Source organism: Myotis myotis, unplaced genomic scaffold (genome assembly GCF_014108235.1).
Source record: "Myotis myotis isolate mMyoMyo1 unplaced genomic scaffold, mMyoMyo1.p scaffold_m19_p_16, whole genome shotgun sequence".
NCBI classification, from domain to species: Eukaryota; Metazoa; Chordata; class Mammalia; order Chiroptera; family Vespertilionidae; genus Myotis; species Myotis myotis.
Genome location: NW_023416320.1, coordinates 39,159,104 through 39,177,643, shown reverse-complemented (window position 1 = coordinate 39,177,643; position 18,540 = coordinate 39,159,104). Strand labels below are relative to the sequence as shown.

General features: G+C 47.8%; 2 protein-coding genes across 4 annotated transcripts in view; one reads left to right on the top strand and one right to left on the bottom strand.

Moving 5' to 3' along the window:
• The window catches only part of RDH10 (retinol dehydrogenase 10), a 28,637-nt gene extending 18,612 nt beyond the window's left edge, over positions 1 to 10,025 (bottom strand). For 2 of the 3 annotated variants that reach the window (XR_004972523.1, XM_036338528.1), the window contains exons 1-2: positions 8,999 to 10,025; positions 7,174 to 7,409 (exon numbers count right to left, since the gene is read on the bottom strand). Coding sequence is in view for 2 of the 3 variants with exons in the window: in XM_036338528.1 (XP_036194421.1) it covers positions 7,174 to 7,409; positions 8,999 to 9,287 (525 nt within the window). In the remaining variant the exon portion in view is untranslated. The remainder of the gene's footprint in view (positions 1 to 7,173; positions 7,410 to 8,998) is intronic. The other variant, XM_036338527.1, reaches the window with a different exon arrangement.
• Positions 10,026 to 10,804: 779 nt separating this feature from the next.
• RPL7 (ribosomal protein L7) lies at positions 10,805 to 13,923 on the top strand. Its single transcript, XM_036338530.1, has 7 exons — positions 10,805 to 10,949; positions 11,648 to 11,759; positions 12,065 to 12,231; positions 12,777 to 12,914; positions 13,039 to 13,148; positions 13,355 to 13,564; positions 13,859 to 13,923. The coding sequence occupies exons 1-6, from the start codon at positions 10,936 to 10,938 to the stop codon at positions 13,561 to 13,563; spliced, it is 750 nt and encodes a 249-aa protein (XP_036194423.1). The 5' UTR covers positions 10,805 to 10,935; the 3' UTR covers position 13,564; positions 13,859 to 13,923.
• The last annotated feature ends 4,617 nt before the right edge of the window (positions 13,924 to 18,540 follow it).

Sequence of the window (18,540 nt, the reverse complement as noted above, 5' to 3'; positions counted from 1 at the left end):
GACACTGCTGATGTCTCCAAGCCTGGTCCTGGCCGCGCCTGGGAATTCAAGAAGGAGCAAAAAGGAGGGAGTTCAATTTTGAGACCTGCTGATGTTAGGGAATGCAAAGAACAGACAAGGCAGTTTGTGAACTTGGGACCTGCCACAGGAATCACAGTTGAAGCTGCTGATAGATTGATTGCCCAGCCAGAAGTGCCCAGCGGGAAGAGGTGTGAGCACCTAATACCAGAGTCATTACGTTTCAGAGGCAGGGAGGCTAAGAGGGTTGACAGGAAGAGAAGCAGGAGAAACGGGGCTTATCATGGAAGTTAAACCACCGAGTTTCAGAGAGATGGTCAACAGGGTCACATTCTGCAGAAAGACCAAGTTACACACTGGATTTGGCAACTGGGGGAGCACTGCTATTCCTCCTATGGCACCGGTTACTTGGTAAGAGCTCTTAAACCAGTGGTTCTCAACCTGTGGGTCGCGACCCCTTTGGCGGTCGAACGACCCTTTCACAGGGGTCACCTAAGACCATCCTGCATATCAGATATTTACATGATGATTCATAACAGTAGCAACATTACAGTTATGAAGTAGCAACGAAAATCATGTTATGGTTGGGTCACCACATGAGGAACTGTATTTAAAGGGCCAGAAGGTTGAGAACCACTGTTCTAAACGATCAAGATAACCAGACACATAAGAGAACATATGTCAGAAATGTGGGGAAGACTTTTACAGGATGGTTCCCTGCTCACTCAGACCAGTTACGTAAAGTGACATTTTATCATGTCATAGGTGTTGATTTCTAGTAGCAATAGACATGGGCCCAGCATGTAATGTATCAAATATAGACACTCAAAGTTCAATGAGCATGTGATCCTATTTTGTTTTAGGAAAGAAGGCTATGCAATGACTTTGTCAGGCACAGTCTCAGGTACCCAAGGAGAAGTTTTACTCAGTGTGACCACAAGAATTACTAAGGCAATTTTTAGTTCAGTTCAAGACATAAGAAGTCTTTATCTCTACAGCTCAAACATTTGATTTTTATGCATATATTTATTTAATAACAGAATGCAGCTAGTTCTAGTACAGACTTTAAAAGAGGCCTTGAATTACAAGGGGTTTTTTGTGTGTGTGTGTGTTTGTGTGTGTGTGTTTAAATTTGCCCATTGATTTTTTTAGAGAGAGTGGAAGAGAGAGGGAAAGACAGAGAGAAATATCAATGTGAGAGAAACACATCGATTGGTTGCCTCCTGCACATGCCCTGACCAGGGCCCAGGCCAGGGAGGAGCCTGCAACCAAGGTACGTACCCTTGACTAGAATCAAACCTGGGACCCTTCAGTTCACAGGCTGATGCTCTATCCACTGAGCCAAACTAGCTAGGGCAAGTTTTTAGGAGCTATCCTTAGAAAGGAAAACAGTGCTCTAGAACAGTGGTTCTCAACCTTCCTAATGCTGCAACCCTTTAATACAGTTCCTCATGTTGTGGTGACCCCCAACCATAAAATTATTTTCATTGCTACTTCCTAACTGTAATTTTGCTACTGTTATGAATTGTAATGTAAATATCTGATATGCAGGATGTATTTTCATTGTTACAAATTGAACATAATTAAAGCATAGTGATTAATCACAAAAACAGTATGTAATTATATATGTGTTTTCCGATGGTCTTAGGCGACCCCTGTGAAAGGGTTGTTCGACCCCCAAAGGAGTCACGACCCACAGGTTGAGAACCACTGCTCTAGAAAATATATCCTATATAATAAAAGCCTAATATGCAAATTTTCCCTTCAGGCAGTTGTTCAGCCGAGAGACCAACTGCTCACTATGATGTGTGGTGACCACTGGGGGCGGTATGGAACATGGCGGGTGTCAGCAACCCAGCCCCTGGGTGGGGGGGAGGGGGGCTTTGACCTCTTGCTGGCTTCCAGGGCGGCGGGGGTGACAGGGATGGAGGTGTGGTGAGATTGTGCGGTGTCCGCCGAGCTTGCTCTCACTCTCCCTGCTACCCTTCCCCAGGACACCAGGGCTCGCGTGAAGGGAAGCCACCAAGCTCAGGTACCAGGCACCTGTGAGGAGCCCACCCCACACCTGTGCGCAGCGCCGCTCAGGCTCCCCGTGGGTTCATGCAGGAGCCAGTCTGCGGGGCTGGCTGGGAGAGAGCGCGCTGCCCCCGGGCTTCCGTGTGGCACCGCTGGGTGGCCCAAAGGCCCACGCTGCACCCTGGCCTGCAGCATCCAGCTGTGCTCACTGCATCTCCACCTGGGGACTCGGGCACCGTGACTCAGGCGGAGGGGGGCATGTGGGGGCGCAGGGGCCCAGGTGCTGCCCAGGGCCCAGAGGTCAGTTGGGACCTGCCCTTCTATACCAGACGCTCATGCTTCGATCGCTGGCCAGACCTAGGGACCACACCCGTGCACAGATTTCATGCACCTCTAGCAGTCTAATAATTCTCAATATTATGGTTTGGAGGAGGAAGCATTGACTATACAGTTTTAAATGAATACTTTAGAAATATTTTTTTAAATTCTAAATCTAAGAAGCATTAAACAAAACTAGGTTTCTCTAACCAGAGAACAGAGGATTACAGTCTTTGAGATTAAAAACTAGTAAATCACACACACAAAAGCTTGAACGTTAATAATTAGGGGCCATTCATGAGATACTAGGTACTAATGTCTTTAAGTGCTACATTACTCAGGTCTCCTGGTGGGCTTTTACTTTTCCTGGATGGATTTTAACTAAATAGACTTTAGACATTTGGATATAGATAAATGCCTAATTCAGTAATTAGTATTTTAAAACTGTGAAACCTTTTAAGTTAAGTGGTCTATTAATTAACTACCAATTATCTTGTCTGACTACCATATCAATAGAAGTAAATTACCAACTAGCTATGTGACAGATTGAGTCCTTTGCGATGCAAAATTTCTCCTGCACATAAAAGGCCTGCAGCTAAATGCTTTTGCTTCCCCCTTTTGGTTAATCAGGGATCAATGTGCTGCTCACATCGAAAGGCCAGATGCAGCTCCTTGGTTAAGAAGGATCTACGGATAAACTATCTTCTAGAAACAGCAAGCTAAGGCTCTATGCTTAAAAATAACAAGTGAAGCCATGTTAATATTTTGGGGGGAAACATGGGTTTGCAGTTCCTGTATGAAAGCCAACTTTCTATATTTCTCACCAAAATATAGAGAACCTGAGATAATGACCAACAAAGGGCATGGTATTGTATACACTCTGCATGGTCTCGTCCTCACCGGAATGGGTGCACAACAGATTATGCTGACTAGGACCTGCCCCCAATCTATCACTTCTTGACTGGTGACCAAGAGAAGGTTCCTAGGAAGGTTCCTGGTGATGGAAGAGTACTGGAGGGTAAAGGGCGAAGTATCACAGCAGACAGGAGGGCTGTGCAGAACAGTGCCACGTCCGGTAAAAACCGCCAACGTGCATGGGAATAGCAAGAAGCAAGGAAGCAGTTGGAGAGGAAGTCCTCTCCTCAAGGCCTGGTCACTGGGAAATGGGAATGGACACCAGGCATTCCACTTGAGCTTGATTCCAATTCGCATATTCACACCAGCCCTCTCAAAGTTGCCAGCCTCGTGCCACTGAGCAGACTTACTGCACTACAGTAAAGATGAGCATACAGGTGGGGCAGGGAGAATGGAAAAACTGCAGGAAAGCAAAAGGAGATGCGCACGGTACCAAACGGGAGACAGCCCCACTGTGAAGTCTCATCGATCGTTCCCAGCTTCAATTAGTCCAGCATAATGCTTACCTTTGGAAGCTGCAGGGGACAGACCCATGTGAGCATGCTCTGAAGAGTTGATCTAAATATTTAAGCAGAAGCCTGGCCTTGATTATCAAACATTTATTGAGTGGCTTAGGACTCAAGTTCTGTGCCAGGAGGGGGAAAGCAAACAGATGCATATAATAAGCTGCCTTCAGACTGTGTGCCATCTACTGCGGGTTTCAGAGCACGAAGTATAAAAAGTTGCACCAAAGAACACAGACTGTGCGAGGCTGCAAGAGATTCACGGCAGGAAGAGAGAAAGCTCGGACAAGTCATTTTGCTGTAGCTTCATCAGAAAATAAGAGGCTGGACAAGATGATCTCTAAGGACACTTGCAGCTCTAATATGCAAAAACGCCAGAAAAGGTTACAGCAAGAACTTGAGCGAGGCCTTCAAAGGCCGCTGGAGGAGGGGCGGAGGGCCTTCCAGGCGGGGGAAGAGAGTGAGGAATGGTTTGCAAGCAGCAGCTTTTTGGTGGACCCCCACATGACACCCACGTGGTTTTCTATTTAACTGCATATGACTTTCACTCGGGGTCAGGACTGCATGCTATTGATTATTTTATGAAAACCACCAACAACTGCTACTTAAAAGTCTGGCTCAAGACAATCTGTTCAAATGACTGGACAAGTCTTTGCTCAGCTGATCTACTTTTAAAAAATGTTTGGGACAACTTTTCCCCACCTGCATACAGTCAAAAGGCACACTGGTCATTTTTTTCTGGAAGAGAACAGCACACGCCAACACTGAACATCTCTGAACAGCTACCAGAAACATCTTCCTCTAAGAGGGGCCACTGGAAGGGGAGCTGAATTCCGGTGGCTCTTAGGCTATGTAGCCCCCCGCCCCCCCAAAGAATCACTGTAAAAATTAACATGATAGTAAGTCTTCTTTTACATTTTAGTTGCTAGATCTTAAAAGGTTTCTTGGCAAGAAGTGAAAAATGCTAACTAGAAAGCGAATTTTCTAACTCAATATTGAAAATAAATTCTTAAGTTTAGATGCTTGGGGGAAAAACAGCTGGAGAACTCAGGAGCCTCCCATATTTTAATATGAAGTGACGTCATACGGTCCAGGCTTCCAAGAACTCCCTAAATTGTGGAGTTAGGCAACATCTCAAAGGGCCTCTGGGAAGGTGGTCTGTTCCTGCGTGCTGTGTACTAGCAGATTCCGCTCCACAATAATCCTGCTACTGGAGAGGTGACTGGGTTTTCTCCTTAGGTTAGAAAGCAGCCTAATGTTTAGGTACAGTACATTAATTGATGTGTATTTTCAAAGCCGAAGCTATGGCTTTTCTGTGCTTAACACCCACTAAATTAGCTCTCGTTTCATAGGATGTTTAGAGAAGAAGAGCCGCTTCCCTCTTATAAGTACTTAACTGCAGATCATAGGGGATTTCTGGAAAAATCTGGTTGCGTTTGAAATTTTATAGTTCAGCAAAATGAGCACGCAGAGAAAGTAAGTGGTTAGACTTTAGAGCAGCGGTTCTCAACCTGTGCGTCGCGACCCCTTTGGGGGTCAAACGACCCTTTCACAGGGGTCGCCTAAGACTATCGGAAAACATATAAAATTACATATTGTTTACAGTAGCAAAATTACAGTTATGAAGTAGCAATGAAAGTAATTTTATGGTTGGGAGGGTCACCGCATGAGGAACTGTATTAAAGGGTCGCGGCCTTAAGAAGGTTGAGAACCACTGCTTTAGAGTATTTTGTGTAGATAAGCGTTTAGAATTCAGAAACCGAGCATCAGCTCCGTCAAAGGCTATCGGAAAAAGCCAGACCCGGTGCCGGGGTTCATAACTAGCCTCCCAAAGACTGAATACCTGTTGAGGATGAATAGCTGACTGAACTCAAGTTTCCATGGCAGCTTCACCCTTACCATTCTTCAAACAGGAAAACTACAGTCCACCGGCAATGTATATACATCTTCTATCGCTAAGGAGACTGCTTCACTCAGAATTATAAGCACACGAGACTCTGGGTAAGCTGTGTTGCCCAGTTTGTCAGTTGCACTGGCCTTCACTCGTCTGCCCCACCCGTCACCTGCCACTGCGCTTGTGGACCCGCGGCAGCAAGGACACCCACCCCTACCCCCACTGCGCACATCACACGCTTGCTCACCTCCACACACACACAAGCACACTTAATGCCCCCAGACTGCATCTGGTCTTCTCCTTCCTCCTCTAAAACATGACATGCGTTAACCCACAACGTTGATATGTTCACTTCTAGAGGGCTGAAAATGAATTAAATAAAGTTCATGTTTGAAAATAAAATGTATAAGCTTCTTCCAGGATAAAAGAAATGGTTTGCTGTTAAAAGAGCAACACTTGACTTAAGTACTTCTAAAGCTAGGTTAAGTTTTTAAGCAGTTGCTAAAAAACTAGTGAGGTTTAAGGTGACCTATTTAGGAGACACAGTTCTTCATTGTGTTCGATTAGAAAGCTAATCTGCCTATGGGAAACACACCACACACACACACACACACACAGTCCTTTCTCCTTACCCTTTTCTTTATCGGACCCCACTTCTCTACAAAAGTAAAGGGGGAATACTCTGGGGAAGTAAAGCAGAAAGTGGGTCAACCATGCACAGTTACAGGGGAGGGTTTCACACCTACCATTACTGAATCAGTTCGGCTGAAAAACTGGGTTAGTCTGGTCCCTCGAGCAGTGGAAAGCCCTCGCTCTCACCCTCAGGCGCTGTCGGAGCTCCGAAGTTCTCCCCATCACCCAGGAGCTGACGTCCTCGATGGTCTAAGTGTCTGCTCCCCCAGATCTCACAACCCTCCTGCCCCTACGTAGGGACCCTGTGGTCCTATAAGGGTGGCTTCTGTCTCCTGCGAGGCCTCCTCTAAGCTGAGATGGACTCCAACAGGACAGTGCCCCGACCCTGCGATGGTCCATGATGTGAAGTGCCTGCCAGGGTGGCCTGACTGCGCCCAAGGGACCACAAACGCTGATCTCAGAATCTCTGGCACTTCCCAAAATGCGGCCGAGCAGTAATTTGGAAGCCTAAACTCTGACTTTAGGAATTCATAAGAACAGCCGATGTTTTACAAACTCAACGGAAAGTAAAATAAACAAACCCAGGATTTTATGCTTCCTCTTGTTATTTTTATGGCAGTCTTTCAAACTAGTTCAAAATGTTCAGTCCTCTACCCTCTCAAGAAATGCTGAATTGGGGGTGGGGGCGGGAAGCAAACAGCGATTTAACAGTAACCGGTGAGTGAGCGACGTAATTCGCCGCCGGGAACAGTGCTTAGAAGGAAGCTCTGAGGTGGGAGTGTGCAGGTGGCTTTCAGGCTGGCACTGAAGCTTCTCTCCGTCCCCCGCTTCTCATGGAAGAGGCCCCAGAAAGGAACAGAGGATGTTTATATTTACCCAGAAGTGTGCGTGGCAATTGACCATCATGGTTCTCTCAATGAGCTCATCAGGACATTCCAGGAGGTGGTGCCCAGAGACCACGCCGGCGTTATTGACCAGGACCGAGACCTCGCCAACCTCCTTGCGGACCCTTTCCGCCGTCAGGTAGACATTCTCCCTCTTTCCCACATCGCAGGTGTAGGTAAACACCTGCAGGTTACAGTGGGGCAGGATTTCTTCCTCGCCATTCCCAGCTGTCCTCAGAAGTCCAGATGAGGGGCGGGGGGAATGGAACAGAGAAGGGAGGGGGTTTGCAAAACGTGAGTCACATGGCAATCAGTAGGACAAAGATCACACAAAACAAAAATTCTACAGTGAGCTTCAGATTTCTAACACCGTGAGGCTTGCCAATGGCTGGGCTTACAGCTGCTTCCCTCCCTGAAAAGTCTTGGGGAACTACAGCAATTTGCTGGAGAGCTTTGCTTAGGGGGAAATCATGTAACTGTGACAAGCCCAATACAAGTCAGACCTCATGGGACCAGCTTCCTGGAGCGAAAGACACCTGGAAAGAACTGATCTGGGCCCAGGGAGCAACACCCCTCCTCCCAGGCACACACAGTACACACTCCTCTTGGGGCGGGACAGTGGCCAGAAGTGGATTTTACTTTTTAGTATGAGCACCCTCAAAATGGAAACGCACCTCAAGGCTCACAAATCAACGCTGTAACTAATAATCTGAATTCATCCAAAGCCAATAAATGATCCTAGAGTTTCTCAGGAAAAGTGCACACTGGTGTGTTCGGACTGGCATAGCACCCTTACGTAAATCAAGTTCACAGGTAACTATGCCATGTTATCACCCGAGAACTCAATTTAAAAACCGCAATCTCTGCCCTGGAAAACGAATAGCTTTCTCTCTTTTTGCAGGGAGCACAAAAATCTGTATTTGCTGCCCTCCAAACCATCGCTGAAAATGTAACATTTTAACCTTTGATTTTTCTGACCTAAACAGCAGGTGCCAATAATTTTGGCGACAAATGATCAATATGGGGGAGGGGTGGTGCCCAAGTTAATCTTCTCTGTACAGTTCAATGTTTTCCCTGGAAACCAAACATCTTGTTAAAAAGCAAAAGTGACTGTCAAATTTCCTGGCCTAATCAATACTTAGGTTTGGTGGTGGTCTCCACGTTTGTTTGTTTTTAAAGTCTCAGGTTCAGGTCAGTTGAAAAATATACAAAAACGCAGATTTCCCGAGGCTACCAACAACATGGAAAAAATTTTCCGAAGGGCTCAAGTCATTCAAGCTCTGTCTCAAGAAGCGGGTGCAGCGCGTCTTTCCATCAGGCTAAGTGTCTAACTAAAGTACGTACTTATCTCTGGGGACACAATGTAATTATTTTCTCGTGATTAAAGTTACAGTGAAACCAGCGCGGCCCTCGTCTACGAGGCTCAGACCACAGGAACCAAACGTGCATCTGTCCGCTCCGAGAACAACTTCCCAGACAAGTTTCCCATCGCCAAGGCGATGGGGGCATTTCTCTACGATTCTAGCCTGTGGACACAAGTGCCCTCGGCCTTCCCCGTCCTCAGAGACACCGGACCTCGGCTAAGACCAGGGTTTGGCACACGTCCCTTTAAAACACAGGCGATCGCGCTCCTTGATGGGGAGGGCGGGGGCCGTGTAGGTGTGTGTATGGGGGGTGGGGGGAAGAAGGGCATGTCTCTTCCAGGACAGCCAGGCTGACCGCGGCAGTGGGGTTCGGGCCCCCCTCCCCGGTGGGTGCGGGGCCGGGGAGGGGCTGGACTCAACAATGCGGGCGAGGGCGGCGCGGGTGCGGGTTACCTTGCAGCGCCGCGGCGTCCGCCGCCTCCAGGTCGCGGTAGATGTGGCGCACCATGCCCGCCGTCTCCTCGTTGCTCTGCGTGTTGATGTCCCAGAGCACCAGCAGCGCCCGGCGCCGGGCGAACTCGAGCGCGAAGAGGCGGCCCAGGCCGCTGCCCGCGCCGGTGATCAGGCACACCTGGCCCGCCACGCTCTTCTCCTTGGGCCGCACCAGCCAGCGCGCCGCGGCCAGCACGAACGCCCAGAGCACTTTGAAAGTGACCACGAAGAACTCCACCACGATGTTCATCGCGACGCCCGGGGGCCCGCACGAGCCCCGCGCCCGCGCCCACCCCGCGCCGGCTGCAGCCGGGCTCCCCGCCCCGGGGCGTTTGTCCGAGCGGCCGGGACTAGAAGGCGTTTGTCCGAGGTGCCCGCCGGGCTGGGGTGCGAGGGGGCCACTCCCGCCCAGGCTCGGCGCGGGGGCCCAAGCGGTGCCCGATGCGGCGGCTGCCCGGCTCGGCGCCTCCTGCCGGCGGCCGCCCGCCCGCCTGGCCCCGGAGCGCCCGCCTGGCCGGCCGGTCCCGCTGCAGCGGCGGTGACAGCCGCGAGTTAGGCGGCGCGCGCTGCCCTCATGGCCAAGCCGCCGCCGCCCGAGCGTCCCCGGAGCCGGCGCGGCGGCTCCCTCTCACCCCGGGGGAGGGGCGCGCGGCGGAGACGGCTCGGGCCGGCGGGCCGCCGCGGGACTTGTCAACTTGACCCAAGTTGCGAGCGGGTGGCAGCGTGGGGTGCGGGGCAGCGGGAGAGCCGGGAAGGGGCGACTCGCCCGGCGCCGGCGAGCGCTGCCCGGCCGCTGGCAGCTGCTCCGCGGTCTCGGGGCCCCTGCACGCTCCGAGGCTGTCACTCCGGCACCGGGCTCCGCAGCGAAATGCCACTCGCAAGTCGGAGCGCTCCCGACCGCCTCTGAGCGGGATCCACGCTCCGCGCTATATAACCCGCGACCGGGAAGAGCCAGAGGCGGCATCGGCCCTCCCTCCGCTCGGCCCACCCCGCCCCCGGGCGCACCCCGCCCCCGGCCCAGCCCCCCGCCCGCCCGCAGTCCGCTGAACCACGGCGGGGCAGCCCCTCTCACATGGCCGTGGCCGCAGCCTCCAGCCCTCGTCGCACCTCCCTTCGCGGCTCACGCCCCCTGCCGTGGGGTGTCCGGGCCTCCGCCTGCCAGGCCCGGCTGTCGGCAGCGCCCCGGCCATCCTCCTCCGGGCGTCCGATCTTCGCTGTGCCCCTCTCGCCACTTTGGTTAAGCAGGTCATTCTGGACGGCTCCGCCTGCAATCAGGCGCTGCGGAAGACAGCCCTTCAGGCCGGAGGAACGGAAGGACCTCGGCCGCGCGGCAACTGGGGCGCTGGAGGCTGTGACTGGGGTTGGCAGAGAGCCGAAAAGGTGCTTAAAACCGGCTCTCGGGAGCGACTTGGAATCTCAGCTAGCCCTTTACATCGTGGGCCAAAAGAGTCTCATTTTCCCTGACTGGAACCACCACCGCGGTGGCTGCCTGCAGTCCCGGCCAAACGTCGCCCTCCCGCCGGGCAGGCACTAGGACTGATGCATGCTGGGATTTGTAGTTCGCACCGGTGGCGTGTCATTTGCATTCATTACTGGGTGGAATTCGATCCGCACCGGGTTAACGCACCCTAAGGACTAGTCAAGGTGTCAGCACTCCTTGCTCTCATATTGATTAAAGAGTTTAATCGATACACATTTTTCCCCCATACAAATTTTATCCTAAACTTGATCCTAAGAGACTGAATCAGGAATTTCTTAATTTTGCGTTTGCAGGGCGTATTCTCAGTTCTGAGTTCTTTTCTGGCTTATCCTGGGACACCTATGAGTCCTGGGGCTTCGCGTGTCGTCTTTAAGTGAACAGTGCGCATGCGCCCCCTTTCTCTTTTCCGGCTGGAACCATGGAGGGTGCAGAGTAAGTGGCTCTTCCTCTCCTCGAGAATCCTCTTCCATCCCCGAAACCAGAGACCTTTTGTCCCACTTTCCCCCGGTCCTACTGTGCCCTGTGCCCTTGCCTACTCACCTGTGTGTTTGTGACGTCTTGTGACATTGGCGGAGGCCGCAGGCTCGCAGGGGATGCAGGCAGCCTTGGGGCGGAGGTTTTGGAGTTGTGGGGAACGAGGCGAAGTGGGAGAGCTGAGAATGTGCGGAGTCGGCCGGTTGTCCCCCCCTCTGTTTTGTGAGGGAGGCACGGAACCTCTGAGTTGGGTTCGTCCTTGTCTGGTACTTGATCCAGGCGTCCCTGCCGCCAGTCCTTTGCTTTCAGCATGTGGCGCTTGAGGCCTGAGCAAGGGTGATGGGATTTTTTTTTTTCTTCTGGGTTTAAAGCCCTCGTTAACAGTCTCGGGATCCGTGTCTGGCAGCAGTCTCTCATTTTGTTAGCTTTGCTGGGGATATTTGTGTTGTGCGAGGCTGGGACCGGGCGTGGATTAGACGCGAGTGTCCGTGTTAAAGGTCCTCGTTAGCGTAGAAATTGCTTAAAATCTTGGTCTCCCGTCGCAGCGGAAGGTCCACGAGGTAGAGCCAGTGCCGGTAGTTGCGTTCAGTGCTCGGTGAGGGGGGGCGGCCGGCGGGGCTGGGCGCTTCCTGAGCTGTTAATGCTTGTCCATGCAGAGAGAAGAAGAAGAAGAAGGTTCCTGCGGTGCCAGAAACCCTCAAGAAGAAGCGCAGGAACTTCGCGGAGCTGAAGATCAAGCGCCTGAGGAAGAAGTTTGCCCAAAAGATGGTAAGTCAACTTTTTTTTTTTTTTTTAGACCCTTGCCGTGTAAGAAGAGGCTTCGGGGTGGCAAGCAAGCAGGGTGCCCTTTGCAGGATTTGTCCCTTCACCTGCCTACCCGTGAGCGGGGTGAGCTCCTCGAAGTGGCGTCTCCGATGAAGGCGGTGTCTTGTCTGCTTTGGGGGATGTCAGTGCAAACTGGCAAGACAGGAAAAACGTTTCAAGGGAGGATTCGTTTTCTTCTCAAGAACTGGCCTGGGTCTCTGACTGTGTTTGGGAGCGAAAGAGCGGATGGGTCGCCCTTGCTTTTTCAGCTTCGAAAGGCGAGGAGGAAGCTCATCTACGAGAAGGCCAAGCACTACCACAAGGAGTACAGGCAGATGTACCGGACGGAGATCCGGATGGCCAGGATGGCGAGAGAAGCGGGCCACTTCTACGTCCCCGCCGAGCCCAAGTTGGCATTTGTCATCAGGATCAGAGGGTGAGTTCGTGTTTGGTTTGCTTGGTTTTTGTTTGGTTTCTGCTGCAGTCTGGTTTTGAAGGGAAGAAAACTATGCAATATCAGCAAAACCGGGACATTACTTCTGGAGGCCTTGGTCCTGGGATGAAAGTATTTTGGGGGGCAGCTTGCACAAGAGGGAGTTTCTTAATGGTTTAGCTGTGCCCCAACGGTCCTATCCATTCTCTAATTGAGCCGGGTCCTGGAGGTGAGAAGTCGTTAAAATGTAGCCTCCCAAGTGTGATGGCAGATGTGTACAAAACCGGAAGTGGCAGAAGGGTCAGGGGATGTTTAAATGTCCTAGGTATGTGTCCGAAGGCCGTTCACTTGGCGAGGGGGCAAGTTGGGAGAGGTGATAGAAAAATTTAGCCGAATAAGGAAAAACACCAGTGGTCTTTGTAGCAGGAGAGGATTCCCGTCTATTTGGGTGGACTTGTGTTGTCCAAAACTGTAATGGTTTCCTGTCCTTCGTTAATAAAAATTCTTATAAAAAGCCAAGTTAAATTGTTGGTCTTTTTTCACTGCAGTATCAATGGTGTGAGCCCAAAGGTCCGGAAGGTGCTGCAGCTTCTTCGCCTTCGCCAGATCTTCAACGGCACCTTCGTTAAGCTCAACAAGGCTTCCATTAACATGCTGAGGATTGTGGAGCCATACATTGCTTGGGGGTGAGTCTGCCTTCTCCTTTGACTTCTACTGGGGACGTTGGTTATGTTGGCCTGATGAATTTTAGGTGCTTTGACAGCGGTAACCTTATTCTTTGGTCATTTAATGTCTGCTTTCTTATTTCAGGTACCCAAACCTGAAGTCAGTGAATGAATTGATCTACAAGCGTGGTTATGGCAAAATCAACAAAAAACGAATTGCCCTGACAGATAACTCACTGATTGCTCGATCTCTTGGTAGGTTCTGCCTCTTTGGGGAAAAGTTGATATTAGACAGAGTTAGTATTTTCTGGCATCTTGTGGCCTGCATTTTTCTCTTTTTACTCATTTTTATTGACTTTTAAGTATATATTGTAGCCTATAATTGTGTTTGTTCAAGTGCCTTAAAATTTAGCATTTAGCAATCTTTTAAAAAAAATATATCTTAACCTTAAAATGTTCAGGTAAATATGGCATCATCTGCATGGAAGATCTGATTCATGAGATCTACACTGTTGGAAAGCGCTTCAAAGAAGCGAACAACTTCCTGTGGCCCTTTAAGTTATCTTCTCCACGTGGTGGGATGAAGAAGAAGACCACCCATTTTGTAGAAGGTGGAGATGCTGGGAACAGGGAAGACCAGATCAATAGGCTTATTAGAAGGATGAACTAAGGTGAGCATCTACTCGAGAGAGATTTACTTAATACTCGAGTAAATGGGATGCAGTCTCAAATACTTCTCCCACTAAATAATTGATACGGGTTTGGTTTGAGTCCTAATAATTTAGTGGGGTTACAGTTGGTTTGGTTACTCCTTTTGAGGGTATTTATGGAGGGGGGAAGATCTGTTTTTTTCTACTTAAAAATGGAAACTGAATTGGTACTTTCATAATCTCCTGATTTATGTTAATTCCTAGCTATTGAGGTGGCTTCTTTAATGGTTTTTTGTTTTTGTTTTTCCCTTTCAGGTATCTACCATGCTTATTTTTGTAAATCTGGTCAGTTAATAAACTGAGTCTTCAAAATTGAAGCATATTGTTGTCTTGGTGACTTTTTTTGTTAGCCTGCCTCACCTCTGCTGTCCCTTAACTGTCAGCAAATTTTAGTATGCGATAAAGTTAAGTCAAATCAACAGCCATTGCATCCAAAACTAGGGTTCAGTTTGTATATTGTGAAAAACACTTCTTGGGTTTAGTAAGGACTTTTCTGTGCAAAAGAGGCATCTTTATTTTTTACTATTGAGTTTGCCAAAACTAGTTTACTAGGAAAATTTATTTTGTGGGCCTTTGTGCATGATTTATAGGTAAGATGTAATAAAAGCAGGTCACATTTTAAAATATTGCTGAAATTCCATTTTCTCGGGCTTTGGCTTGCCTATAAAGTATGTAAATGTGTTTTCCTTTGTTTTTCATGTTTTGTATCTTCTGTCCATATGTCAGTAAGTTTTTCATTGCATATATTATGGCTCTAGCTGGTTTTGCTCAGTGGATAGAGCGTCGGCCTTCGGCCCAAAGGCTCCCGGGTTCGATTCTGGTAAGGACACATACCTTGGTTGCAGGCTCCTCCCCAACCTGGGCCATGGTCTAGGCTCGTGCAGGAGGCAACCAGTTCATGTGTTTCTCACATGTTTGTCGTTCCCTCTCTCTTCTACTCGTCTCTAAAATCAATGGGAAAATATCCTCTGGTGAGGATTAACATTAAAAAAATAATATAGTGTATATATTATGAAGGAAGAAATGAAATTAGTGTCCATTGATAATAGTTATTTTGGAGCACCTAAAGCACTCCTAATGAAACTAGTAAATATAACTTTAAATGGTAAGTGTTGGTATTTTTTTTTTTATCCAAAATATTTGAGAGAGAGAAATATCAATGATGAGAGAATCATTGCCTGGCTGCTTCCTGCAGGCCCCATACTGGGATCAAGCCCATAACCTGGGCACGTGCCCTGACCAGGAATTGAACTGTGACCTGGGTCACATTGAACCTCAACCACTGAGCCATGCCAGCTGGGCAGTTTTGGTATTTTATATGAAACATTCCTCTATGGTTTATGTATCATCTGGTTAATGAACTGAAAGTTTTAAGTGTAGAGTGTAACATGAAATATGTATAATAAGTTAGTTTTTGTAATCCTCAGATGTGCCAAGGGTATGATGTATATGAAACAGATGCCCTGTTCTTTTGACACTTTTGCACCAGAATCGTTACTTTTTAGTATTTGAAAGTTGCTAGATAAATACATTTAAGAATTTCTTTAAATTCTTTGGTCTTGGAAGCTGTTTCTCTGGACTAATGAATTTAGGGTCAATGAATTCTGGAGAGAAATTAACGTTATGGTCCTTTAGTCTATCAAATCAGCAATACACGTCTGGAGAGAAATTAACGTTATGGTCCTTTAGTCTATCAAATCAGCAATACACGTCTGAGTATACCTGTGTTGCAAGAAATTTAGTGTGTTAGTACTAACAGTTGGATCACTGTACAAAAAAATTAACCAATGTACATTAATCTTTAGGTGGCGCCTAAGAGTCTGAGTTTTGAAATTACCATTTTGTTTTGCTGCTTAAGTAGATAGAGTCCCAGTCCCCCATCTCAGCCTTTGCTCATCCAGTATCCTGAAAGGTAGAAATTGGCTGTGAAGAAAAAAATTGCATTATTGTAATAAAGTTGTACAGATGGCATATTGCTAACTACCTAGGCATGGCAAAGTAAATGTTGGAGGAATTGGGATAGTAATAAATAGAAGTGACACTCTATATATGGGTGATGGCATTTAACACAGCTTTTTTTTTTTAAATCTTCACCTGAGGATATTTTTTTTTTCTCATTTATTTTTTAGAGAAAATGGGGAGAGACATCGACTGGTCGCCTCACATGTGCCCCTTGGGGCTGGGGATCGAACCTAAGACCTTAAGTCCACAGGCTGATGCTCTAATCACTGAGCTGAGCCAGCTAGGACGCCTTTTTATTTTATTTTTATTGTAAAATTGGTTAGATATGGTAGTCCCCTTATCCACGGGGGATAAGATTCCCAGTGGATGCCTAAAACTGGATAGTACCAAGCCCTATATGTACACTATTTTTTCTTATACATACATACCTTTGATAAAGTTTAACATATAAATTAGACACAATGAGAGGTTAACAATAATAAAGTAGTCATAACCATATTGTAGTAAGTTATGTGAATGTGGCTTTAAAGTAAAATAATGGTAACTTGAACACAAGCACTGCAATATAGGGGCTGTCAGTCTGATCACTGAGAAAGCTATTCAATGACTCACAGGCAAGGAGTGTATATATAGTATGGAGACACTAGACAAAGGGATTGTCACCACCAGGCCTGGGCGAGGCATTTCATCACTACTCAGGATGCTGTGCAATTTAAAACATGTTTAATTCTGGAATTTTCATATAGGTTTGGACTGAAATAGAAAGCAAAACGGGATAAAGGGGCACTTCCATATGCCCCTGTCCCCAACAATCTTGCCTGCAATGGACAGCCATAGGTTTGTTAGGATCCCTAGTCATTGATGCATCACCACCCAAAGTAGCACAGCTTTTGAAGCTGGCGAGGGCTAGGAAATTCTCCACGAATATCTAGAATAAAGAAATGGACTGGGCTGTATCTGTCCTTTGTAGATATATTCCCGTTTTTAATCCTGTAAATTTCCCAAGTGTGGCCAGAGAATAGGAACATGTTTGGGAGTGGGGAGGAGTTAGAGACATCCAGATGAGGATTGCTTCAGAATTAAGGAATCTAGTAGGAGTTTCAGAGGGGATAGAGGGAGAAGGTAGACCTGGCAGCATGTGACAATTGAAGCTGTCAGTTTCCTGGTGAGTAAAAAGGGGACAGTGAGTCTACCTTCATCACAGAGTCATGAAGACAGTAGATAGGTTTCCTATTTAAATGCAGCTCAATGCCTTGTTTTACTTAGCCCACCTCTCCTAAAAGGAAGAAGGCTAACCAACCTTTCTGAAGGTCTGGGCCTCATTAGGTGCTACTGCTACACACTCACCTGTGCATTTCCATTTGTACCCTCTGAAGTGCCGGCTTTATTAGGTCTCTTGCTGCCCCTGTTTTCAAAAAGTGTCATCTGTTGCACTCACTACTGGCCTTTAGCTGATGGTACCTCGTGTTGCCTAGAATGTTCCTCTGGTAGGCTGGATCAGAGTGCTGGCTTTGGAGCCAAACTGCTTACTAGCTTAATAAGTTACTTAACCTTTCCTTATCAGCAAAATGGGGGAAATAGTGATACCTGGTTTCATAGGATTTTAAGGATTAAATGTGTTGGGTCAAGTAAAATGCTCAGAGCAGTGTGTGGCTCAAAGTGCTAAGTAAGCATTTATTGTAAAATTTGAGTACTTATTAGGGGCATATAAATGAAAATAAGCCTCTGTTCTCTTGTGAATGAAATGGGCAAGATAGAGGAAACAAATACGGAGATGTACGTGCTACAGGGACTGCTAGAAAGTGACAGTTTATTGGGGTCTTTGAGGACCACCTCCAGGGGAAGATTGACAACTTTCTGCCCCCCACTGTTTTCCTTTACAGATTTGGTATCAAACTGGATAAAACATTGTCCTCATACAGGTGCCTCCCTTCTCTCGGGAGGCATCCCTCTCTCTTTAAGGCTAGCCTTTTTATCGTACATGTAACACACAGCACACCTCATTTTAATTGTTTCGCAGATGTGGCAAGACCCTTTAGCAAAGATGACTGGCTTTATTATGGCGGTATAGAACTGAACCTGCATGTCTCCATGTAGGCACTATGTATGTTTACTGTTGCTGTGGTAACAAATCACAAACTGAAGTTACTTAAACCATAGATTTATTATCTTAACAGTTTTGGAAGTCAGAAGTCCAAAATCTGGTTCACTAGGCTAAACCAAATTGTCAGCAGGGCTGCCTTCTGGAAGCTCAGGGGAGACTTAAGAAGCTACTTGCATTGCTTGGCTCGTCACCCCTTCATCTTCAGCGTGCCATCTGTTTCCATCTTGCCATCACCTCTGGCTCTGCTCCTCCCGCCTCCCTCTTACAAGGACCGTGGTTATTACATTGGGCCATCCAGGTAATCCAGGGTAGTCTTCCCATCTCAAATATCTTAATTCTGGCTCATCTGCAAAGTCCCTGCATAAGGTAGCATGTCCTCGGGTCCCAGGAAATAGGACGGAAATCTTTGGAAGGGCCATCTTTAGCATGGCTCCCGGCTATATATTTTCTTGTTCCTCGTAAATGAGAAGCTTCTGATGTAGGGTCTCGGCACTTGTAACATTGTGTCTGGAACACTGCCCTCAGGTCTGTGTACTTGACTTTTTCATTTGGGTAAAAGGTCTCCTCTGACACACCTCTTCATAGAATGTTTTTCTTCATAGCATCTCTTACTGTTTGATAAAACTCTCCATTAACTTCTCTTTGAGTCACCTCGTCCTCTGTTCTAGTCCTTACAATGCCTGGCGCATCCCATGCCAGTTGCTGCTTTGAGTTAACCCTCTTAAAGGGCAATAGCCATTTAAAATGATGTATCTCCAGTTGGCACATGTAGTCCTTGGGTGTTTGGATGGGGAATGGTGAAAAGAGTGGGGGCTGGATTGTGGATGCATGAGTTTTATTGTCTAGGGATAATAGTAAGTGAAAACATAAC